Genomic DNA, 24516 nt, shown 5'->3' with positions numbered 1-24516 from the left:
ACACTACTGCCGGATAAAAACGAGGTTGTTCAGAGAGACAACCCCCACACTTATCTTTAACAACTGTTTGAGATAATAAAACCAACGCCCTGCGTGTTTAAACGCAGAGCTGTTCCTTTGATATGGATCCCTGACCTCTGCGTGCAATGAGGATTTTTTACGAATGCTCAGTGAACCTCACTGCAACAGCTTTACAGATTCTGACCACACCTCCCGTGTTTACGCACGCACAAACGACCTAAATTGCAGGTTATTACATGGATATTAACTGTAAACAAACACACAACAATGTTCAAAAAGTGAATTGGATCGTAGGAGTTTTTAAATTTAAAAAGCGCCTCAGATAAACTGCATTTTGCAAGAAGGTTGGTCGATTTCATTGAAAGAACAAACGTGTTGGTGTTGTTTTCTTTTTGTGACCGCCCTCTTGCGCATCACTCCTTAAGCCCTTCCTCTTAGGAGTTTCCAAGATTTCCAGCGCAAAAAAAAACATCGAGGATTTCCAAACTTTCCTCACCAAATAAAAAAAAAAACTTTTCCTTTTCGGTGAAATGATTTGCACGCTTTCTTTTCACAGCTCGTAGTTTCGGAAACATGTGGCTTCCTTGCAGATGCGCAGCGAAGTACGTGGCTGCTTCCTTCAGTCGTGGCGTCTCGGCATCTTTTCTTCATGCTTTGCGTCGCAAGAGGAGCAGCTGGAACGCGGCCGCCTTCATGCCGGAGTCTTCGGGCTTCGAGGGCGTGTCTGGCCGCGATGCCCTGCACGATTACTCGGTGTCCCACAGCGAGAGCTTCTGGGCCGCCGTGGCCCGCCAGAGGCTGAGCTGGATCCGACCCTTCGACGTTGTGCAGGACTGCGATCTGAGCCAAGGGAGGATTAGTTGGTTTGAGGGAGGAAAGCTGAACGTCTCTGGTAAGATTTAAAACGGATACAGATAAATAATAATTCAAAAATATATACCCTTTAGATTAAAATGAATGCGTCTTTATGCGGACTTAAAAAACACCATTCACACTGAACGCACCACGTGGTTCATGCAGCTTTGTTTATGTTGTGCTTGTTCCCATATGCACTTTAGTGAACTGCCTGGACCGCCATGTGCACACCTGTCCAGAGAGGGTGGCCCTCATCTGGGAGAGGGATGAGCAGGGGTCAGAGGTCAGGTACACATACAAGTAAGTGATGCAGTTAATATAATCAATAACTTTATTATTTTTTTTATTACAGTGTAATTCATTTTTATCTTTGCAGGGAGCTTCTGGAGATGACTTGCCGCTTGGGGAACCTGCTAAGGCGGCAGGGCGTAAAGAAGGGGGACTGCGTCACCATCTACATGCCCACCTGCCCTCTGGCTGTGGCGTCCATGCTGGCCTGTGCCCGGATTGGGGCTGCCCACAACGTGGTGTTTGCAGGCTTTAGTGCAGAAGCCCTGGCAGAGCGAATCAGAGATGGTGAGACTTGTCCTGATGGTGCCTGAAGGATTAGATTTACACAACAAACCCATATCTGATCTCAGTGTTTTGTATCATCTAATAGGTGTTGTGTGGGCTTTCGGCACTGTTAGGCTATATCAGCTTGATTTAACAGCATTGAAAGCCGCTGTAAGATAAGGAGACAAAACACTTTAAGAGGAGTAAGAGCAGTTCATTAACATGTTGACCAGCCTCTAACATTTTTAACAAGCAATCACCTCAGTCTCATAAACTTTACAATTGACTAGAAACAGAATTTCTTTCTTACTTCCTCTTTCAGATGAATTAGGGCTGTGCAATTTATTTTAAAAGAGATCTGATGAGACTATATCGTTTATATGGAGATGGTCTAATTATGTATTTACATATTCCATTGGGTGATTCTATACCTATTTATAATGTTAAACGGTTTCTCAAAGTAAACCTAAAACAAACGATAAACAAACATGAAATCTAGAAAAATTATGTGCAAAGTAATAAAAAATATAACACCTTAACCTGCACCTTAATTGCAGGTTATAACATGGACATTAACTGTAAACAATACAATGCAGTGTTCTGCAAGTGAATTAGATCGTAGGAGTTTTTATATTTGACAATTGCATCAGATAAACTGCATTTTACAAGAAGATTGGTCGATTCCCTTGACAGAACAAATGTGTTGGTGGATTATTTTTTTTTTCTTGTTTTCTGTTTGTGACCGCCCTCTTATGCATCACTCCTTAAGCCCTTCCTCTTACGAGTTTCCAAGATTTCCAGCGAAAACAACATCGAGCGGAGGATTACCTCACCTAACTTTTTCTCTTAAGTCTTTCACAAGACATATTCGCTTTCTTCTTGTGTAAAAGCACAAACTCAGGCTAAAATTTTGTCATAAAACATATGAAGAACTACAGAATTTGGTATAAAAATTATATAAAAGATAGAAATTAACAGAAGAATAGTGTGAGGACAACATATAAAAGAAGGGTTTCACAAAAGCCTTTTTAGGATCTAGAGAGATGGGCCCCTCTTAAAGCCTCCTCTGGTCATTCACTATGAGCCGCTCAAGTCAGCAAAGTCCTGTGATGATCTATACTCACATTAACAAAGCCGACGCTGCGAAACCAGCAGAGAGAGGGATTCAGAGCTGCTAATAATGGAGCAACCCCCACTTCACACCTATTTGCCAACTTGCCTGAGAGGCGTAACTGGAGTGGTTCATCTTCAACCCCCCCAATTTTCCACGGTTACTCTTCTAATCCTACTGTGGTGGAGTGAAGGCAACTCAGGCTACATCAGGACAGAGCGGACAAGGTATCCACACAGAGATGTTTAAGCTTAAAGGAATAGTAAACCCAAAACATGATTAGCCTTCATTTTCTACTCACCCCCATGCTGAACAACACTCTGGAGTACTTTTTTGATATCTCAAATGCATCTGGAGATCTAGGAGGCTTCTTGCTGTCTGCTGACATTCAAATAATGGAGGTGCCCAGCGCCTGAGGCAGAAAGGTCCATAAAAGTCCACAAAAAACATTTCAATATTCCTCCATACTGCTCGTCCAATGTATTCCAAGTGTCCTGAGTGGGTAGCATCCAGAATTTACTCGAAACGAAGTCATTTAGAATGTTTTTAGAGCATAAACAGTAGTGTATAGGATTTCCTGAAAGCGCGCACCTGCGCGATCACGACGCTACGGAAGCCGGCAGACCAAACCAGCGCATTCAGCTCGGCAAAAAACTCATGCTCTTCCTCAACACTGAAGTCCTCAGACATTTTTCTTTCGTTGTTTCTTTCTTTGCACAGGTAAACAGCACATTTCTTCTTCTACGCTTGCATTATTGGCAGAGCAGACGCTGAATGCGCACTTTCATCTGGTTTGGTCTGCCGGCTTCCGTAGCGTCGTGATCGCGCAGGTGCGCGCTTTCAGGAAATCCTATACACTACTGTTTATGCTCTAAAAACATTCTAAATGACTTTGTATGGAGTAAATTCTGGATGCTACCCACTCAGGACACTTGGAATACATTGGACGACCAATATGGAGGAATATTGACACGTTTTTTGTGGACTTTTATGGACCTTTCTGTCTCGGGCACCATAGACCTCCATCATTTGAATGTCAGCAGACAGCAAGAGGCCTCCCAGATCTCCAGATGCATTTGAGATATCAAAAAAGTACTCCAGAGTGTTGTTCAGCATGGGGGTGAGTAGAAAATGAAGGGTAATCATGTTTTGGGTGTACTATTCCTTTAAAGATGAAACCATCTGAAGCTGTAACAAACATTGTGATATGTCACTTCTATAGCGCAGAAGTAGAGATGTTTCGATCCGAAATTATTATCCGAAATTTGCTCGATATCCACCAAAAAAATAACAAACATCTGATTATACTGGGGTGCATCTAAAATCCCAAATATAAACACTAAGAAAAGCGGCATTCCTGTTGTTTATGTCGTGCTGTTTGGGGTTCACTTCCTGTTTGGATTAACTGAGTGTGCAACTGTTTATGTCGTCCTGTTTGGGGTTCACTTCCTGTTTGGATTAACTGAGTGTGCAACTGAGTGTGCAGCTGTTCAGAGGATCTCCATCTGAAGTTAAGTTATTTTCTCTGTGATATCTCTGTATCTAAGTAACTCTAACTGACTACTTTAAAACATAGCACCTTCTGCTGCACGTTTCTACTGAGCACTTGTCAGTTTCACACGGTTTTATTTCTGATAGCAAGAAGTAGCTAGCCTAGGCTAGCGCTAGCTTAGCATTGCTATGGCTTCTCTCTCTCCCTCCCTTGACTCTTTTCCAACTCTTCCTCTCCTCTCTCCTGCTCTCTGTGTCAGATGTTCAGTTATTCCTCTGCCTCCTTTAGTGATAATGGGATGTGTAATAAGTGTAGTATTTTTGTAGCTTTGGAGGCGAGGGTGTCAGAGTTAGAATCCAGGCTTCAGGCTGTTGAAGTAGGCCCCCCACGTAGCTGTCCTCCAAAAGTGCCTGAGCAGCCAGGCGATTGGGTAACTGTACGCAGAAAGCGTAGTCGTGGATCTCTGCCCACTGGTCACCACCAACCCGTTCACGTTTCTAACCGGTTTTCCCCACTCAGTGACACACCCACTGAGAAGCCCACTCTGGTGATTGGCAGCTCCATAGTCAGAAACGTGGCATTAGAGACACCAGGGACCATAGTCAAATGTTTGCCAGGGGCCAGAACGGGCGACATCAAATCCTACCTGAAACTACTGGCTAAGGATAAGGTTAAATACAGTAAGATTGTTATTCACGCTGGTGGTAATGACACCCGGTTACGCCGATCGGAGGTCACTAAAATTAGTGTTGCTTCGGTGTGTAAGTTTGCCAAAAAAATGTCGGACTCCGTAATTTTCTCTGGTCCCCTCCCTGATCTGACCAGTGATGACATGTTTAGCCGCATGTCGTCATTCAACCGCTGGTTGTCTAGGTGGTGCCCTGAAAACAACGTGGGCTACATTAATAATTGGCAATCCTTTTGGGGAAAGCCTGGTCTGATTCGGAGAGACGGCATCCATCCCACTTTGGATGGTGCAGCTCTTCTTTCTAGGAATCTGGCCACATTTATTAGTCCTCCAAAACCCTGACCACCCAGGGTGCAGACCAGGAAGCAGAGTTGTAGTTTAACACACATCTCTGCAATTTCTCTACTGTTACCCACTCTTTACTCCATCCAGACAGTGTCTTGCCCACGACCAAAATCTAATAAATTAGCAAAGATTCCCAAAGGAGTAAATCATGATAATCTAATTAAAATCAAAATAACTCCAATTGGGGAAAAAGTTAAAACAATTAAATGCGGTCTGTTTAACATAAGATCGCTTTCCTCTAAAAGTCTACTAGTTAATGACTTGATTTGTGATAATCACATTGACTTGTTTTGCCTTACAGAAACCTGGCTGCAGCAAGAGGATTATGTGAGCATAAATGAGGCAACTCCTTCAAGCTATTTAAATTTTCACATCCCCAGAAGTTCTGGGCGAGGAGGAGGAGTAGCAACAATCTTCCAGTCTGACTTACTGATTACTCCCAAAACAATTAATACCTACAACTCTTTTGAACATTTAACCCTTAATTTCCCTGATCCAAATTTCAAGGCAAGAAAACCTCTTCTTTTTGTAACTTTGTATCGTCCACCAGGTCCTTACTCTGAATTTTTAGATGAGTTTTCAGAGTTCCTTTCTGATTTGGTATTAAATACTGACAGGGTCATCATAGTGGGAGATTTTAACATCCATGCTGACATTGAAGGCGATAGCTTAAGAGCAGCCTTTAATGCTATCTTAGACACTATTGGCTTTGTTCAAAATGTGAATAGTCCCACGCATTCTCATCTTCATACTTTGGATCTTGTGCTGACATACGGCATAGAATGTGAAGAAATAACAGTATTTCCTCACAACCCTGTCCTCTCTGACCACTTTCTAATAACCTTCAGGATTACTTTAACAGAGTTCTCCTCCCCCAAAAGAAGGTTCAATTTTAGTAGATCTTTATCAGATAGTGCAGTTATAAATTTTAAAGAATCTGCTTCACTTTCTCTCTGCTCTGTGTCACTGAGCAGTGCTGCAGAGTGCAAAAGCTTAGCTTATTCCCCTTCACAGGTTGATGATTTTGTTGATGGGGTTGCTAGTTCTCTGCGTATTGCCTTAGACAACGCAGCTCCTTTGAAAATGAAAACCGTTAAAAATAGAAAGCTTGCTCCTTGGTTTAATGCAGAGCTGCGTACTTTGAAGCAAAATGCTAGGAAACTGGAGAGAAAATATCGCTCCACAGGCCTGCGAGAGTCCTTCCTAGTCTGGAAAAATGGTTTACTGCTGTATAAGAGGACCCTTTGTAAAGCAAGAGCAGCATACTTCTCCTCATTAATAGAGGAGAATAAGAATAATCCTAGATTTCTTTTTAATACAGTTGCCAAACTCACCCAGAGCCATAGCTCTGTTGAACCGTCCATTCCACCTGCTCTTAGCAGCAATGATTTTATGGGATTCTTTATAAATAAGATTGATCTTATTAAAAATAAGATCATAAGCACTCCTCTATCCACGATTGTACCTGAGGTAGTCATGGAATCTGAACCGGGTTTAGACTGCTTTGATCCAGTTGAACTCTCTGAATTAGCAAAATTATTGTCTTCATCTAAGCCTTCAACTTGTATGTTAGATCCAGTTCCAACCAGGTTATTTAAGGAGGTATTCCCTTTGATCTCCTCCTCCATTTTAGATGTGATTAATCTATCTCTGTTACAGGGATATGTACCTAAAGCTTTTAAGATTGCTGTAATTAAACCTCTGCTTAAGAAACCGTCTCTTGACCCAGATGACTTGGTCAATTATAGACCTATATCCAATCTTCCTTTCTTATCCAAAATTCTTGAGAAAGTAGTTGCCAAACAAGTTTGCGATCACTTCCACCATAATGAACTTTTTGAAGAGTTTCAGTCTGTCTTTAGAGCTCATCATAGCACTGAAACAGCTCTGGTGAAAGTCACTAATGATATTCTCATGGCCTCAGATAATGGACTTGTATCTGTGCTCGTCCTGTTGGATCTTAGTGCTGCATTTGATACAGTTGACCATAATATTCTTTTAGAAAGACTTGAATATTTTGTTGGAATTAAAGGAACAGCACTAGACTGGTTTAAATCTTATCTATCTGATCAAATTCAGTTTGTTCATGTTAATGATAGATCTTCAACACGCTCAAAGGTTACCTGTGGAGTACCACAGGGATCAGTGCTAGGACCAATTCTCTTTACTTTATACATGCTCCCAATTGGTAGAATTATTAGACAGCATGGGATTAATTTCCACTATTATGCTGATGATACCCAGCTATATCTGTCTATAAATCCAGATGAAGCTAACCCATTACATAGATTACAGGCATGTCTTGAAGACATAAAAACCTGGATGACTCTTAACTTTCTGCTTCTCAATGCAGACAAAACAGAAGTTATAGTCTTTGGACCAGAGTCTCTGAAAAAGAAACTGATTAGCCAGTCACTTCATTTGGATGGGATTAAACTGATTTCAGATAATAAAGTAAAAAATCTTGGTGTTATTTTTGATCAGGACCTGTCATTTAAATCCCATATCAAAGAGGTTTCTAGAATTTCCTTCTTTCATCTGAGGAACATTGCCAAAATTAGAAATATCCTGTCCAGGGGTGATGCTGAGAAACTAGTCCATGCATTTGTTACTTCAAGGCTGGACTATTGTAATTCTTTACTATCAGGAAGTCCACAAACTGTAGTTAAAAGCCTTCAGCTGATCCAAAATGCTGCAGCCAGAGTTCTAATGAAAATGAAAAAGAGAGATCATATCTCTCCTATCCTGGCTTCTCTTCATTGGCTTCCTGTTAAATCAAGAATAGAATTTAAAATCCTCCTTCTCACATATAAAGCCTTAAATGGCCAAGCTCCATCTTATACCAGAGATCTGATTGTTCCTTATGTTCCTAACAGAGCACTTCGCTCTCAATCTGCAGGTTTACTAGTGGTTCCTAGAATTTCTAAAAGTAGAATGGGAGGCAGATCTTTTAGTTATCAGGCTCCTCTCCTGTGGAACCAACTACCAGTTTTAGTTCGTGAGGCAGACACCCTGTCTACTTTTAAGGCTAGGCTTAAAACTTTCATTTTTGATAAAGCTTATAGTTAGGGTGGCTCAGGTTATCCTGAGCTATCTCTATAGTTATGCTGCTATAGGCTTAGACTTTTGGAGGACATAGGGACCCCCATTTCATCATTCTGCTTCATTCTCTCTCTGTTCTCCTATTCTGCAGAATCTGTTAGTTCAATCTCTAACCTTCTGCTCTCTCTGCTTTTCCTCAGAGTAGCTTTGCCTCGTCTGTTCCTGTTTGGCTGTGACGTCATCCTGGAAAAAAACATCAGCTGTGCTGCTTCTATCAACACCCTTGTTAATAGATGTTGGAGATCGGCCTGTTTTCCAGTGTGGTCCTGTTTCTCTGACCGTGACTGAGTGGATGTGCTCTCTTCGTCCTCTGGCATGGGAGCTGCCTTGGAGCTCGTCTGCCTGGCTGTGTGTTTCCTGGACGGGGCCGCCTTTTACAGCTGCTTTTTGTATCTCTGCTTCTGTCTCCTTGAACCCCAGTCGGCCTCGGCAGATGGCCGCTCACACTGAGCCTGGTTCTGCTGGAGGTTTCTTCCTGTTAAAAGGGAGTTTTTCCTCTCCACTGTCGCTACAAGCATGCTTAGTGTGGGGGATTGTATTTGAGTCAATGAGTCAATGCAATCAACTGGTTTTCCTTAGATAGAAAACTTTGTATCAATTTGACTGTATGATCTGGTTGAACTGTAAAGTGCCTTGAGATGACATGTGTTGTGAATTTGGCGCTATATAAATAAACTGAATTGAATTGAATTGCATGTGAATTCAGGGCATTGAGGTGTACATTGGTGTACATGTGCAAACGTGTCCATTTTTAGGACTGAGAATGCATGTGGATAAGAAAGTCAGTTTCTGCTTTGGTGTGAAATGGTCAAAAGAAATGTTGAAATTTAAACTGAAAACATTTAGTGCTTTTATACCCCTTAAGGTTTTTGCCCCTTTTGTTGCTGGGCCTTTGTGATCTACTGTACAAAGTAGCACACTGCTTGCAAACTGGAACAAAAACATTCTTTTCCCAATTTCTTTAACAAATAATAGTCTGCAATTCATTAAAAGTGTGTGGGACATTTAACCAGGTTTATTTAAAAAAAGGATAAAACTGTTAAGAAAAAGCAGCAGCTGAAGTATTGTTATTTTTTGCAGTACATCACAGTATCCTGTTCTAAACCTGAAATAAAGATGTACCCATCATCAAATAGGCTCATTTCAACAGTTAAAATAAAGTTGCACAGGTAAACCTTGAAGCAGTACATAGAAATTACAGTTAATCATCATCACCATATCATAATCATGATCATCAATCATATATATATATATATACATTTAAAGCAAAGGAGCAGGGATTTGACTTTCTTCAGTTACAGCAGAAGCACACAAAAAAAGACACACCATCATAAATAACCCAGCTTTCTAAAGCATCAGCCTCTAATAAAAGGGGTGGAAACTTTGACAAGATTTACATTTTCTATTTGGGATACAATCAGCTAAATTAAACCTCTAGAGGAAAAAAATATATATATTTTTAATAATAAAAATAAAACATTTACAATTAACTTAAACAACTTGAAGCTAAACAATACTCCAAATCCAAACAAAACCCTAAACATCTCCCCTCCTTCTCAGTCAGTGTGAATTTCCCTTATGAGGCTGATTGGAAACACCAGGTCCTTGTCAGCACAGCAAGGACCATGGGCTCGCTTCCATGACAATACATGACCAGGTGACCTTAAAGAAAAAGACAGTGGTGAGAACAAAAAAAAGAAAATGCTTGTTTACAACACCTATCACTTGGGGGGTAAATCCCTCAAAAAAAAATAAATAAATAAAAAATAATAAATATATATATATATATATATATATATATATATATATATATATATATATATATATATATATATATATATCCAAACCTAATCAGTTTTTATCATTTATGTTGGTTTGCAAACATTATTATCATCACAATATATCTTAATTTCCTCTTTATGAGGCCATAAATGAATGTCTCTTGTCCAGGTTGTTTTTTAGACATATATTAAAGACAAAGAAAATGATTTATTTTGTACTTCTGGGTAATTTCTTTGTAATAATAAAAAAAAAAAATCATCCCATTCACAGACTGACTGTTGCACATAAATACTTTTCTGAAGCAGCTTCTTTGCTCCCCCTCCTCTTTATTGTCCGTAGCTCAGTCCAGCACTGTCATCACGGTGAACCAGGGAGTCCGCGGCGGGAAAATCACAGAGCTGAAGAGGACGGTGGATGCTGCTGTGCGGAGCTGTCCAAGCGTCCAGCAAGTGTTTGTTGCCATGAGAACGGAAAAACAAGTGGAAATGACAGACAGGGACTTTGTCTTAGAGGAGGTTAGTGAGTCCATAAGGTGGAAACAGAAGCATTATATTTAGCTGACCTGGAGAATTTCTAAGAAATGTTCTGAAAAAAAGAAAATTTGAACAGCTGTACAAATTCCTGTCTGCTCAGGAAAACTCTTTGATGTGGTAAAACTAGCCGCTGCTCCTGACTGTTAGTTATATGAATGACCTCGCTGTTCTGCTCAGGAGATGCTGAAGGAGGACGTGGTGTGTGAGCCAGCTCCCATGGACAGCGAGGACGTCTTGTTTCTGTTGTACACCTCAGGCAGCACAGGGAAGCCTAAAGGCCTGGTCCATACTCAGGCTGGATACCTGCTGTACGCTGCTTTCACACACAGGGTAAGCAGCCGTCCCACAAACACTTCTGCTTTTGCCTCTAAAATACAACTATTGACATGTATATATATACATATATATTTTCCCCGTATATCCTCTGTTTTATGTCCAGTACGTCTTCGGCTACCATGACGGGGATGTGTTTGGCTGTGTGGCGGATATAGGCTGGATAACAGGTCACAGTTACACCGTGTATGGGCCCCTGGCCAATGGAGGGACCACTGTCCTTTTTGAAAGCACTCCAGTCTACCCTGACCCAGGTTTGAAACTTGAAAATGTTTTGAATTACCTCACTGATTGGTACAGATTTTCTACATAGCCCTGAAAAGTAAAAAAAACAACAACCCATAATTCACTTGAATCGCTTTCCACATCTTACGAGCTGTGAAACAGCTTCACATTGGAAAGAATGTTCGGGGTTTTTTTCCCGGATTTTTAAATAGATGCTTAGATTAGTAGTTCAATCCAACTGCAGCTGTCCAGGAGATTCTCATGGGAAATGTTGTCGTCCTTCAGGCAAAACAATACAGCCTTTGTCCACTGGCGAGAGCCAAAGTCGACCAAAACTGAAAGTTCTTAAGTACTGTTTAATAAAATAGAATGAAAGACAATAAATTCTTAGTAATAAGAAGAAAAAAATTGGTTGGAAAGTCTATATAATCGATTAGCCCCCTCACTGAAAAGTACACTTCACTTTTATTTAACTACTTATTCAACTAAACCCATTACTTTAAACTTAGTCTAAAAAGCCATACAAAGCACTATAAGGGGGCAACATGCACTTTAATCAAAACATTTTACAAACTGTACTTTAAAGAATTGGCATCACTTTGAATTACTGTGCTTCAATTTTAACCTCAAAAAGCTTTAGACCTTTAAATAAGGCTATTCTACAATAGTCCTGAGTGAAATGTTGCTTTACCACACTGTGGGAATCAGAGGGGTGTTTCCCAAATTGCATCCATCCATCCATCCATTTTGCCTATCCCAAGCGGGGTCGCGAGGGGTGCTGGTGCCTATCTCCAGCTGTCTACGGGGGAGAGGCGAGGTACACCCTGGACAGGTCGTCAGTCCATTGCAGTGCAACACAGAGATGAACAACCATTGAAACACATACTCACACCTAAGGAGAATTTAGAGAAGCCAATTAACCTAACAGTCTTGATTTTGGACTGTGTGAGGAAGCCGGAGTACCCGGAGAGAATCCGCGCATGCTCAGAGAGAACATGCAAACACCATGCAGAAAGGCCCTTGGCCAGAAATCGAGCCCGAAACCTTCTTGCTGCAAGGCAGCAGTGCTACCCACTGCTCCATTGAGCAGCCCCATTGTGTTCATCATCATTTATTTCTGAGGTTCTTTAAAAAATATATTTCATTATTCTTGAATCCTCTGCTCTTCATGTAGTTTGAAGGTAAGTATCTCCTGTAATGTTATAAAAAAAAAAAACTCCAGAAAGTGTGTGAAGCAGGGGTCGCCAATACGGTTCCCTTTGGGCATCAACGGGCCCTCAAAGACCACATGAGGTCCCCTCAGCATCTCCTGAAAACAGTACCAGTAGGCTAAGTTTTACATTTTATTTTATTCCGTTGCCCTTATTTTTTGTAGACAAGCTTGCATTTAAAGAGATTTCAAAATTAAACATTTAAAAGAAAATTAAATATTAAGAGAAATGTAATGCTTGAACTTTAGTTGAACTCTGACTGTTCCAGTATTGGTAGCTCTTCTATGACTCAGTGACCATGAAGTAGCTCAAAGCCTGAAAAAGGTTGGTGTCCACTGGTCTAGAGGTACTGCAAGTAAAGACTTCATCTGCATCCTGTGATATTTGAATGTCTTATCCACAGGGAGATACTGGGAAATGGTAGAAAGGCTGAGGATCAACCAGTTCTACGGTGCTCCCACTGCAATCCGCCTCCTAATCAAATATGGAGACCAGTGGGTGAAGAAGTACGACCGCTCCTCCCTCACCACTCTTGGTTCTGGTATGTGACACATCTTCCTCTGAAATAAAAGGACTCTTGGTTTTTGTCACCCGTGTTTGTGTTAGTTAACATTATGCAAGATTTCAGTGAGTTCCAACTTTAATAAATCTAATTCAAATTCTCTGTTTAGAGTAATAAAAGTGTACATTTATTGCATAATTTATTACGTTGCATAAACTAGATGACAGTTAAATACACAGTGGAAAGTCACACAGCAATACGCTCTAAAGTGTTCCTATTTTGAGAAGTCAGTCTGCTAACTGCCTTGAAAGAACAAACACAGGCTGATGCAAACATTAAGGTTTACTGAAAACCAAGTTGGGTTTGGTGATTAAGCAGCTCACGTGTTTTAGGTTGATTCCTTCAGATGTAATTATAAGGGAATTGATGATGAAATAAAAATTGAAAAACTTTTCTATTATGTATAAAATATTGAACATTTATTTGCATTCTGGACTTCAAGCGTGCAAGAATAATGTAACCTGTTAACATGGAAAAATAAGAAGGTGACCCTGCAGGGAGTAGTCATGTGCAGCAGTGGTAAAGAGAAGATTTTATTAGGAAAGTTACCTCGTTTTATTTGAAAATAAGGTTTATACCTCAATTTCCGAGTTTTGTTGCATCAGCTGAACATCATATTTCTGTTTTTAGTAAAACTGAATAACAATTGTAGCCTGCTGACTATCCATAAAAGCTTTTTGTCCTTTCTTTGGAAGTTTGCTCTTCTTTACCACACTGTAGCTGTTAATCAGTTACCTGGCAATGACTGAGTCGTTTGAATAAAAGCCTTTGAACTGATTGTTCTGGGCACTGAAATGGACACAATGCTTCTTTATTGTTTTATTATTGTACTGATAACATCATACCAAAAATACTGCATATATGCAACATACACTTCCATATCAGTGTGTTTTTTGCAACATGTTTTTTCTCCCACTGTTAACATTTGACCACTGCTGCACTTTAAGGAACGGAAATGTTCATTTACTGTCTGGAAAGCTGCACTAAACGGAATACAAAATAGACAATAATTGTCTAAGTTGTTCCGATCTGATGAAAACAAACAACGTATTGACTAGTTAAAGATGTTTTTATGCTTGTTTTCTTTTTGCAAACAGTGAGATTAAAACATTTCCAAAATTTCAAAATACATTCATGTTGAAAAAGTTGTGGAGGTAATATGACTTTTATACATTTTTGATGTTTCTGTTTTTGGGCTCATATCCAACAGGCATACTGTGCTGGTTTTGAAAAAGGATCAGCTTTGCTTCATCGTTTCCTTTTCAAAACAACACATCTTTCAACTTTTATACATCTAAAAAAAAATACACATGTATTACTAATATTTAGAACCATAAAATCTGGTATTTTCATGATTTCTAATAAAGTCCAAGATGTTCTTATAAAATGTATATGGTAATGTAAAGTGTAATGCATCGTGCAGCCCTACACATACCCCACTTTGTACCTGCAAGCCGACCATTATCTTTAAAAATAAACTGGAGATAATTGGTTTTAAAAATATTCTAACTTTTCTTGTAATTAAAATCAATTGCATATTATTATCTTCAATTATTACTTTAGACATGTTTTTATTTTGGTTCTGATTCTATCTTGGGCCTCCGGATTTTATTATGGAATTTGCAGACTATATTTCCACTTAAAAAAAAAAGCAGGTCCCTCTTCTAGACACTAGTGTTCTGGATTCAGGAGAGACTTAAGTGGAGTAAAAGAAAGGAACATTTTGAAAAGTGGTCCTTGTAGATAACTTGATGAAGCCAGCCTATTTACAATGACCCAGAACACTTAACACTGGGAAAGTGTTGGTAAACCAGAAAGATTTGTCTGATTTAAGTCAGGTCAGACTACTTCTCCCTGCTGGGCCTTTTATGGATGGAATTATGATGGAGCAGCTGACACACTCAAGAAAGTTCCCCTTTCCAAACAACACCGTGTCCTTCGATCAAATATATGTTGATTAAGATCACTGGACAAGTAGTGAACAAAATCATACCATTTTGCAGTTGGATGCCACGACAAATGTGATTGAAGACGCTGAGCTCCAGGGCTTCATGCATACAAAGATGTATCAAAAAGTTGTCAGAAAAGATAAACTGGAGCAGATATTTTCCGGGTATAGACAGTGTTTTCAAAGCACATGATCTGCAGTGGAAAATCTGCAGCCACGTACTGATGGCGAGGCTGCGATGACGGGAAGCGTGAAGGGAATGTTTGGATACAAAAAAGGCAAATCCCAATGTTAAATGGATGCATTATATCATTCATCATGAAACACTGGCTATAAATACTTACTGCTGGTATGGATGACGCAGTGAAGTGACAAACCATTCAGTTTTACCCATTGAATCACTGAGTGTTTGAAACTCTGTCATTAGATTGGAGCAGAGCACGGACAGCTGTTGCTTCACATTGATGTGCGGCGGCTGTTTTTGAAGGAACCTTTGCATCCTCTTGCTGTGGTGTTTTAGGATGCCAAGTGGGTTTGTACACCACTTTGACCCTTACTGCAGTTAAGCTGTTCGCCATTACTTGATGCCCATCTTGATATTGCTGATGTTACCAGGGGGCTAATGGTCAAACTGGTGCATTGAAGAAAATCAGACAGACTGGATTGGATGAGAGACCATTCATTGTGATTAAAAGTTGCAACAGCCTTCCCACAAAGCTGCACGAGCATCTGATGGATTTATAGTCTGACAGTAAAAATGGCGTTTGTTAAGACATTGAATGAGTTTTGGTGTGATGTTGAGAGGTATCCTGACAAGCAAACTCAGTTGGCTCATTAAAGCTCAGTTAAATGATAAAACCAAATTAAAACTGACATCATGAGTCTGATATTCAATTTTTGTTCAGTGTTTTTTTGTTGTTGTGATTTATCAAATTTACATGATTTATGGGACCTAATCAGAGGAGCTTCTGTGTTTGTTTAAACAAAAACAAGACAATTTTCCGCTTATCTAGATTACTTATTCAATTTCTGGTCAAAATATTTGTGTTATTCTTTTGTATGTGTTGAATTAAATGTTCCAGTAAAGGAGATTAAACAAAAATTTTTTTTTCTCATTTTCTCGGTCTGTCTGCAGTGGGAGAGCCGATCAACACCGAGGCCTGGGAGTGGTACAACAGGGTGGTCGGGGAAGGACGGTGCCCTGTAGTGGATACCTGGTGGCAAACTGGTAAGACAGAGAATCTGTTTTAATATAATTGTCTTTCAAAGCTTTTTGAAACAATAATTTAGGCCAAAGTGATTCAGGATCCAATAGTCTGATAGAAAATGATTGAAAAAAACCTAATTGGTCTTTCCTAGAATGAAAATATCACAGTTTTGCCTTTGAAGCTACTTCTTGTTTATGTTCTCTTAAATAACTGTCCTCTTAAATAACTAGAAGCCATGATGGCTTTTATGTCTACTCAGGAAAAAAAGGTTCACTCATTATCAGTCATTAGTTAAACCTGGGGTGGGTCCTACCTCTTAGCATTGAGTGTTTGTTTAATCATTAAAACAGAATAGGATGATCAGCTGCTATGTTGAGAACTTTAGCAGAGAAGACTTAGACAAAATTTATTCACAGGGTGTATAGAAAATAAAATTTTGTTTTGTACAGCTCTCATGACATTTGCATTTCTTAAAGTGCAGCAGTGATCAAATGTTGACAATGGGAAAAAAAATTTGCAAAAAAAAAACAACACATCGATATAGAAAAGCTTTATTTGCTGCAGTAGTATTGTACAAACAAGTGTTAAATGTTGGCAAAATGTATTATGCTTGACTTTATTAGTTTTGCTTGTGTACATCTGCAGTTTGTATCATTTCCTTTCTGGAAAATGTTCACATAAATTGTTTGGGCTCATTTCCTACCTTTCTTCTTATGTCCTCCTCTTTAAAAGTGGCCACCTCTGCACATAGAGAAACCCTCAGCTCTTATCCCAAACAGGGACTGTTACATAACATGTGGGACTGTGGTTGTGTGTGCATATACACAAACACTACTAAAGCCATGAAATGGCAGCCAGATATTCAGAAGCAGGATTAAGAAACTTAGATTTAGACAGAGTTTTCTGTTTCCCAAAGGTTGCTATAAATTAGTTTAATAAACTCTAAGTAGGTCCACTCAGAGTTAAGTGTGCGTGACAAGTTTAAAAAGCTATTATCAGTGAAGCCCCAAATCAACAAGTCACCATGACAACAGGCAACAGGAGTTAATTTGTGCGTTAATATAAAGTAGGCTTTGGCAGGCTGTTTTATCATTTATAAAAAGCATTCTCCTCTCGTAGTCCCATTTGCAGATCACTAAAAAAAGATTATTTCTGATCAAAATCACTGAAGTGTAAGTGTTTTCTAAATTACATTTATACGGCAGAAACTGAATTACAGAAAGTAAAAAAACAAAGTTATAATACCGGTAGTAAGAATTAAGTTTAATATACCTAGAAATGTTTAGATTATAAGTGGCCATTCTGATTTTCATCAGGTTTACTGAATACGAATTCATGACATCTGGAATACATTTCTTTATGGTCAAAATAATACAAATACTGACCAGTAATATTAGGAATATGGAAATCTGAAACTTATTTCATTTATCCAGAATGTTTATTCTAGATGTGAAGAATGTAATTTTAGTTAGAAATGATCATTTTGACTTGGAGAAAATCTTTTTTTCAGATATCTGAAATACATATTTAGTAAAACTAATACATATCAAAACAGCTTGCCATAGAATGTTGTGACCACGATAACATTACGGGTTTATTTCTTTAAGTAGTAGATCAGAATCAGAATCAGAAATACTTTAATAATCCCAGAGGGAAATTACTTTTGTTACACGCTCCAGATACAGTTTTATATATATATATATATATATATATATATATATATATATATATATATATATATATATATATATATATATATATACACTATATTGCCAAAAGTATTTGCTCACCCATCCAAATTATTGGAATCAGGTGTTCCAATCACTTCCATGGCCACAGGTGTATAAATTCAAGCACCTAGGCATGCAGACTGTTTTTACAAACATTTGTGAAAGAATGGGTCGCTCTCAGGAGCTCAGTGAATTCCAGCGTGGAACTGTGATAGGATGCCACCTGTGCAACAAATCCAGTCGTGAAATTTCCTCGCTCCTAAATATTCCACAGTCAACTGTCAGCTGTATTATAAGAAAATGGAAGTGTTTGGGAACGACAGCAACTCAGCCACGAAGTGGTAGGCCACGTAAACTGACGGAGCGGGGTCAGCGGATGCTGAAGCGCATAGTGCGAAGAGGTCGCCAACTTTCTGCAGAGTCAATCACTACAGACCTCCAAACTTCATGTGGCCTTCAGATTAGCTCAAGAACAGTGCGCAGAGAGCTTCATGGAATGGGTTTCCATGGTCGAGCAGCTGCATCCAAGCCATACATCACCAAGTGCAATGCAAAGCGTCGGATGCGGTGGTGTAAAGCACGCCGCCACTGGACTCTAGAGCAGTGGAGACGCGTTCTCTGGAGTGACGAATCGCGCTTCTCCATCTGGCAATCTGATGGACGGGTCTGGGTTTGGCGGTTGCCAGGAGAACGGTACTTGTCTGACTGCATTGTGCCAAGTGTAAAGTTTGGTGGAGGGGGGATTATGGTGTGGGGTTGTTTTTCAGGAGCTGGGCTTGGCCCCTTAGTTCCAGTGAAAGGAACTCTGAATGCTTCAGCATACCAAGACATTTTGGACAATTCCATGCTCCCAACTTTGTGGGAACAGTTTGGAGCTGGCCCCTTCCTCTTCCAACATGACTGTGCACCAGTGCACAAAGCAAGGTCCATAAAGACATGGATGACAGAGTGTGGTGTGGATGAACTTGAATGGCCTGCACAGAGTCCTGACCTCAACCCGATAGAACACCTTTGGGATGAATTAGAGCGGAGACTGAGAGCCAGGCCTTCTCGTCCAACATCAGTGTGCGACCTCACAAATGCGCTTCTGGAAGAATGGTCAAAAATTCCCATAAACACACTCCTAAACCTTGTGGACAGCCTTCCCAGAAGAGTTGAAGGTGTTCTAGCTGTAAAGGGTGGACCGACGTCATATTGAACCCTATGGATTAGGAACGGGATGTCACTTAAGCTCATATGTGAGTCAAGGCAGGTGAGCAAATACTTTTGGCAATATAGTGTATATATATATATATATATATATATATATATATATATATATGACAAACCATACAAGATAATAAAAATATAAATATATACACATATAACTCTTCTGTATATATATATATATATGTATATATATATGCATATGTATAACTATGAATTCAAGTAAAGTGATAGTGACGTTGAAAATAGTGCAAGGAAACAAAATAGATCAATCTATTTAGGTGAAATCATCTGGCAACAGAGAAGATGAAGAATAAAAACATTGCTCTAATAGATGGGACCTGGTCATCGTCCCATGGGTTCCTCCTCATGTTGATTCTGTTTTATATTACAAATTTAATAGTAAGTCACTGTTTGCAGCCGCTTCGGATGTTATTATCCCAATAAATGGTCGTCATAGAGATTATCTTTACCATAGTATGGCTTCAGATTGTGCTAGTAGGCTCAGTAGGTTGTTATCAATTAATGAATCCTAACCCTACTCCTAAAGTCATTCCTTTTCCCTCATGGAGTTATTGAAACTATTTATGTGTGATCTAAAAATAATTTCAGTAGTACTTCATCTACCGTAAAAATAAATAAATAGAAATAAAAAAATCTGCATGTCGTTCATATTAAACAAACCAAAAACAAATACATCTCCTATCCTGTAACTGAGTTGTAAAATCATCTTCCTATGAATATTTAATTCTCTGTGATAAAATACAGATTATTCTTTAATATGATCCTAGTGAAACAGACATGCAATGTTTGTTTTTAAAAGCTAATCTGTCTAACTGATCAAGTGAATATTATTTTTTTCTTTTTTATTCACTACAACCAAATCTGAAAAAATCAGGAAATGGTAAATGCCCTGTACTATATAGCGATTTTTAAAGAATAAAAAAAAAAAAATAAAAATAAGACAAGTCAATCTAGTGGTATTTGCAACAGGTTTCACATTTTCTCTTCAGCCATCAGGATGTTTCTAAAATAGGGCTTTCTGTACTTTTTCCTGCAAATGTGTCCTTGAAAGTATCACATGGACCTTATTTTGAGTCATTTCTATTGTTGAATCATAAACACTCCCCTGTACTGAGCAAAGTGTTGCTTTTAGTGCTTTAGATGTTATTCTGACCTCTTGGATCAGTCTCCCAATACGAGTAGCTTTGTGAAGAGTAGCTTAGCTGGACACTCCTGAGCTGGTTCACCACTATTTTATGTTCTCTCTTTTGTGGACAACTGTCCTCCAAGGGTGTAACTTTGTGATGAAAGATGGTGGGGACTTTTTAAAGGCTGATGGACCTACAGTTACTCTACACAAATGCTTACAATAGGGTTTGTATTTTCCAAAAATGAGCTCAAACATATTTACTAAAGGCATTCCTATTGTTTAGAACACAAAGGAACAAAAATACACTGATATTTATATTTAAGGGTAGTTAGACATTAATGTATAAAAAATAAAAAAAGATGAATAACAGCCGATTCCGATGCCAAAAAGGAGGATTGATTGATGGATGTTTTCCCTTTCAGCTACATCAGTGATTATCTTCCTTCAAAAGCAGCAAAATCAACTTCAGACATTTGTCCCACATATTGTTGAGAGCCAATGTCTATGGATTGAAATTATTGGTGGGGACAAGTCCACACCAGTCCTTCAGAAGTTTACGCCTGTGCTTTCCTCTCTGGTTCTCACTGGAGTCCAAAGCCTTAAAATGGCTTTGAAAATCCTTCAAGATGAACTAATCTGTGTGCCATTGCTTTTTTCCCCCTATTCTTGAATTTCTTAAGATCTGTGCATAACATGCTTCTTTTTGAGACCTTTAGCCTACTTCATACTGTTGGATAGGTTTTTCCATTTCCATAATTTAAGGGTTTGACAATAAACATGCCTGGATGAAGGGGGGGAAATTGAACCAGAAATACAGTTAATCACTACTGACCCATTACCTAATTAGGAAAAAAACTTCAGATATTTTTAAGGGGGCAAGTCACATTTCTTATTACTGTTTGAATTAAGAAATGTCAAACATAAAAAGTTTTCTAAAATGCATGTGATTACCTTTAAAAGTTGCAAAAACAGAAAACAACCTCTATAGCTGCACAACATTAGCTTATAATCACAACATGTTGTTAATGATCTGATGTTGCTAATAACTTAAACTTTACAGCTGACATTGTGTTTCATCTTAATCAGATCAAGTAATAAGCAAATGGTAATAATATGTAATAAACAAACCCATCTTAATTAACATGTAAATTGTAAAAAAAAAAAAAAAAGGAATTATTATTATTGGAGATAATTAAACATCAGAGCATCATAAGCTTGAGAATTAGAGACACAGATATGACCCAAATACCCTACTTCTGTAAAAAGGATTATGTTGTTATGTTTTTTTTCTGGACCAATGTTTTTAATTAGGGCTAAGTGGCATTATTCATAAAGGCCATTTGGTTGATCTGGTGGCAAGTAGCCTGTTTAGAGGGGGAAATTAGATTTTTATCCACTGTTGGCATCCAACCTGCATGTTAGATAACACGGGGCAAAGGAGCAGGAAAGATGGAAGGGCATTGGAGCATTAAACAGCGAAAAGATTTCAAATAATTTTAAAGGGAAAGCTAGTTAAGAAGTTTTTTTTCTCCACTGTTTTTGTGTTTTTTTTTAAACATAAGCCTTAAAAAGTTTGTTTACAGCAAATGTAATCAAAAGTTTATTCTGTTTACAAAAAAGTCAATAAAACCATGAGGTTATACGTGGGAGGGAGCTTTGAGCACAAGTCTCACATTTACTGTCAGTGTAAACAGGACACGAGTCTCTAATGCTATTGTGGCATCATCTGTTGTGTCCTACTTCACAGCAGGCCCCTCTGCTGTCTGTAGCACTGGTGCCACCACTGGATGGATTATCAGACCCCATGAGGCCTGGGAAGCTATAATTGCATTTAATTTACTTAGTATGGTTGTAATACCAAAATCTGCGTCTGGAGTCATGAGAATGCCTTATGCCTGGATTCACAAACTGCCACCTGAGTTTGTTTCCTGGTTGCTTTTCCTCCATTTATTTATTACTCATTTATTAGCGGAGGTCTTTAATAGGGGGTCCACAGAGGTACTGCATAGGGGTCGCGAAAGTTCTGGTTTAATTAGACTTTTTTTTTATATTCCCACCTGTAATTTTTTCCAATAATTAAAATGTCTTTAAATACACATTAACCTGAATTCATCACACAGTAGTAAATAGATAAATGGGTGCAGAAGATATCTTTCAGTCATCAATGCACACATTCAGCGACACACAGGAGCTCTTTCGAAGCTGTGCACCATTTCATTCACAACACCTGTCCCATCAACCAGGAATCAGAATCAGGAATACTTTAATTATCCCAGGGTTACTTTCGTTATATTACTGCATATGTAACAGAGTGACAGAGTGACCAGTTTGATGTAACACAATTTTATACAATATATATAATTAGGGGGTCCCTGCTCCATCTAGCCATCAGTTTGGGGGAACTTGGCCTGGAAAATGTTTAAGACCCCTGATATTACTCTACTCTCCCTTATTAAAAAAAATTAGGCCTTTGGGGAAGATGTGGTATAAAATATAAGGTATGGCACAATTTTGTTAAATCCATGAAGTGTAAAATAACTTATACTGGTGTTCACATTTTTTATGTTAGCAGCAAACATAAAGCACCACAATAGTTTGATCATAAATTACTTTGGACTTTTTATTAATTTAGCTTTCATTTAAAAGTTAAAATGATTGCTAAAAAACCTGACTACATGTTAGAATCACCGTTAAAGATTTAGTTTTTTAACTATTAGGTTGAAAGGAGGCATAACTAAATTAAAAGCGGCTCAAACAAAACCCTGTCTTTGGGTATAATAGGGAAACAATGCATCAAAAAAAAATAAATAAATCAGTGGCCCAAGTAGTAAAATATAACATCTGAAAATGAAAATCTTTTTAAAACAAAAAAATAAAGTACATCCCCCCATAACCCTACCTTTCTATCAAAATGAACTTGTTTGGTAATTTTGTGGTAGAAATATAAACCTTAAGAATGTTGTTTAGATTTATAGCTGGATTCATGTATTCTTTGCTGTCTTTTACTCTGACCTCAGAAACAGGGGGCATCTGCATCGCCCCAAAGCCATCGGAACCAGATGCAGAGATCGTCCCTGGCATGGCCATGAGACCCTTCTTTGGCATCAAGCCGGTGCTTATGGACACTGAGGTAACCTGCTTTGCAGCATGAGCATCTGTGTGTGTCCTGCCCCCGCAAATGTTGCATCGCTGGGAGAAGCCTGGGGAACAGTCAGATTAGGATTATAAAACAGTCACCACCAGCTGTGTCACTTTTGATACCCACCCTGCTCTCACCCGCCACTCACTCTGTTCTGCTGCCAGTTGGGCTTCTTTTGCACAGATTGTGCAGACAGTTGGAGCGACACGTTTCAGCTTCCTCTTTCACAGCGGAAACAGACTAAATAACGACTTTACTCTTCACAGCAGCTATGCTACATTACTTAAGGTTAACCCCTTGCCTCAGCAAAGTATTTACACAAATTCTGGCTTAATTTAAATCCATTTGAATGAAACTGAATATAATTGACCAATGCTCTTAGTTGTGCCTCAACTGATTTAGCTTTTTTGTTATTTCAGGGCAAGGTACTGACTTCTAATAACACCTCTGGAGCTCTGTGTATGGCTCAGCCCTGGCCCGGCATGGCAAGGACCATTCATAACAACCACCAGAGATTCATTGAGACCTACTTCCAACCTTATCCAGGTAACCCTTAATGGGTTCAGGAGCAAAAAGCCCCTTTTTTCTACAAAATTTTTTTATTTCTAACAAAATTGTAGGTTACTTCTTTACCGGTGATGGAGCCTATCGTTCAGAGAAGGGTTACTACCAGATCACAGGGCGTCTCGATGATGTCATTAATGTCAGCGGCCACAGGATTGGGACAGCAGAGATAGAGGATGTAGTGGTGAGTTCCCTGTTAATATACTTAAAACTCTCAAATATTATTTAGGGAAATTGTAACAAATTTTAATATTGTTTTTGTTTTATAAAAAAATGACATAAGTCTGTTCAGTTCTACTTAAAATGAAATACCCTTTTTATTGTAAACATGAACTATTTTTATTAGTTTTAAAGAAAATACGAAGTAATAGCAATTCATGTGTCAATAAAAGAGATAATGAGCCAGATAGATGTGAGTTTTTCAAAAACGCTTCTTCACTCTACAAAATATAAAACGAAACTTGTATTTTATGTTTGTGACAGAATCAGTGCCCTGCAGTGGCCGAATCTGCCGTCATAGGATACTCTCATAGCATTAAAGGCCAAGGCAAGTACCACAGCTTTCCTTCACATTTGCTCCCACTTTTGGTAAAGATTTAAGAACTTAATAGATTAAAATACATTTTTCTGCATATTTTTGAATGATTTATTTTACTGTAGATACAACAAGAGTTCAGAAAGTTTAAGAGTTCAGTAAAGTAGCTTCGTTATCGATGTGTCTTGCTTGAATAGCATCTTTTTTTGTATTTCCCA

At 38.7% G+C, this 24516-nt stretch overlaps 1 protein-coding gene across 1 annotated transcript in view; it reads left to right on the top strand.

The window, feature by feature from the left end:
• The first annotated feature begins 465 nt into the window (after nt 1-465).
• The window catches only part of acss1 (acyl-CoA synthetase short chain family member 1), a 26939-nt gene continuing 2888 nt past the window's right edge, over nt 466-24516 (top strand). Inside the window, exons 1-12 of the mRNA XM_038287489.1 lie at nt 466-913; nt 1080-1176; nt 1253-1452; nt 10291-10466; nt 10662-10814; nt 10924-11071; nt 12657-12794; nt 15899-15991; nt 23078-23190; nt 23619-23745; nt 23820-23947; nt 24247-24310. Coding sequence (XP_038143417.1) covers nt 595-913; nt 1080-1176; nt 1253-1452; nt 10291-10466; nt 10662-10814; nt 10924-11071; nt 12657-12794; nt 15899-15991; nt 23078-23190; nt 23619-23745; nt 23820-23947; nt 24247-24310 — 1756 coding nt within the window. The 5' untranslated portion in view covers nt 466-594. The remainder of the gene's footprint in view (nt 914-1079; nt 1177-1252; nt 1453-10290; nt 10467-10661; nt 10815-10923; nt 11072-12656; nt 12795-15898; nt 15992-23077; nt 23191-23618; nt 23746-23819; nt 23948-24246; nt 24311-24516) is intronic.

This window comes from Cyprinodon tularosa, unplaced genomic scaffold, assembly GCF_016077235.1.
Source record: "Cyprinodon tularosa strain WSP-4 unplaced genomic scaffold, ASM1607723v1 ctg24, whole genome shotgun sequence".
Taxonomy (NCBI): domain Eukaryota; kingdom Metazoa; phylum Chordata; class Actinopteri; order Cyprinodontiformes; family Cyprinodontidae; genus Cyprinodon; species Cyprinodon tularosa.
Note: the sequence above shows the minus strand (reverse complement) of the source record. Positions and strands in the feature narration are given on the sequence as shown.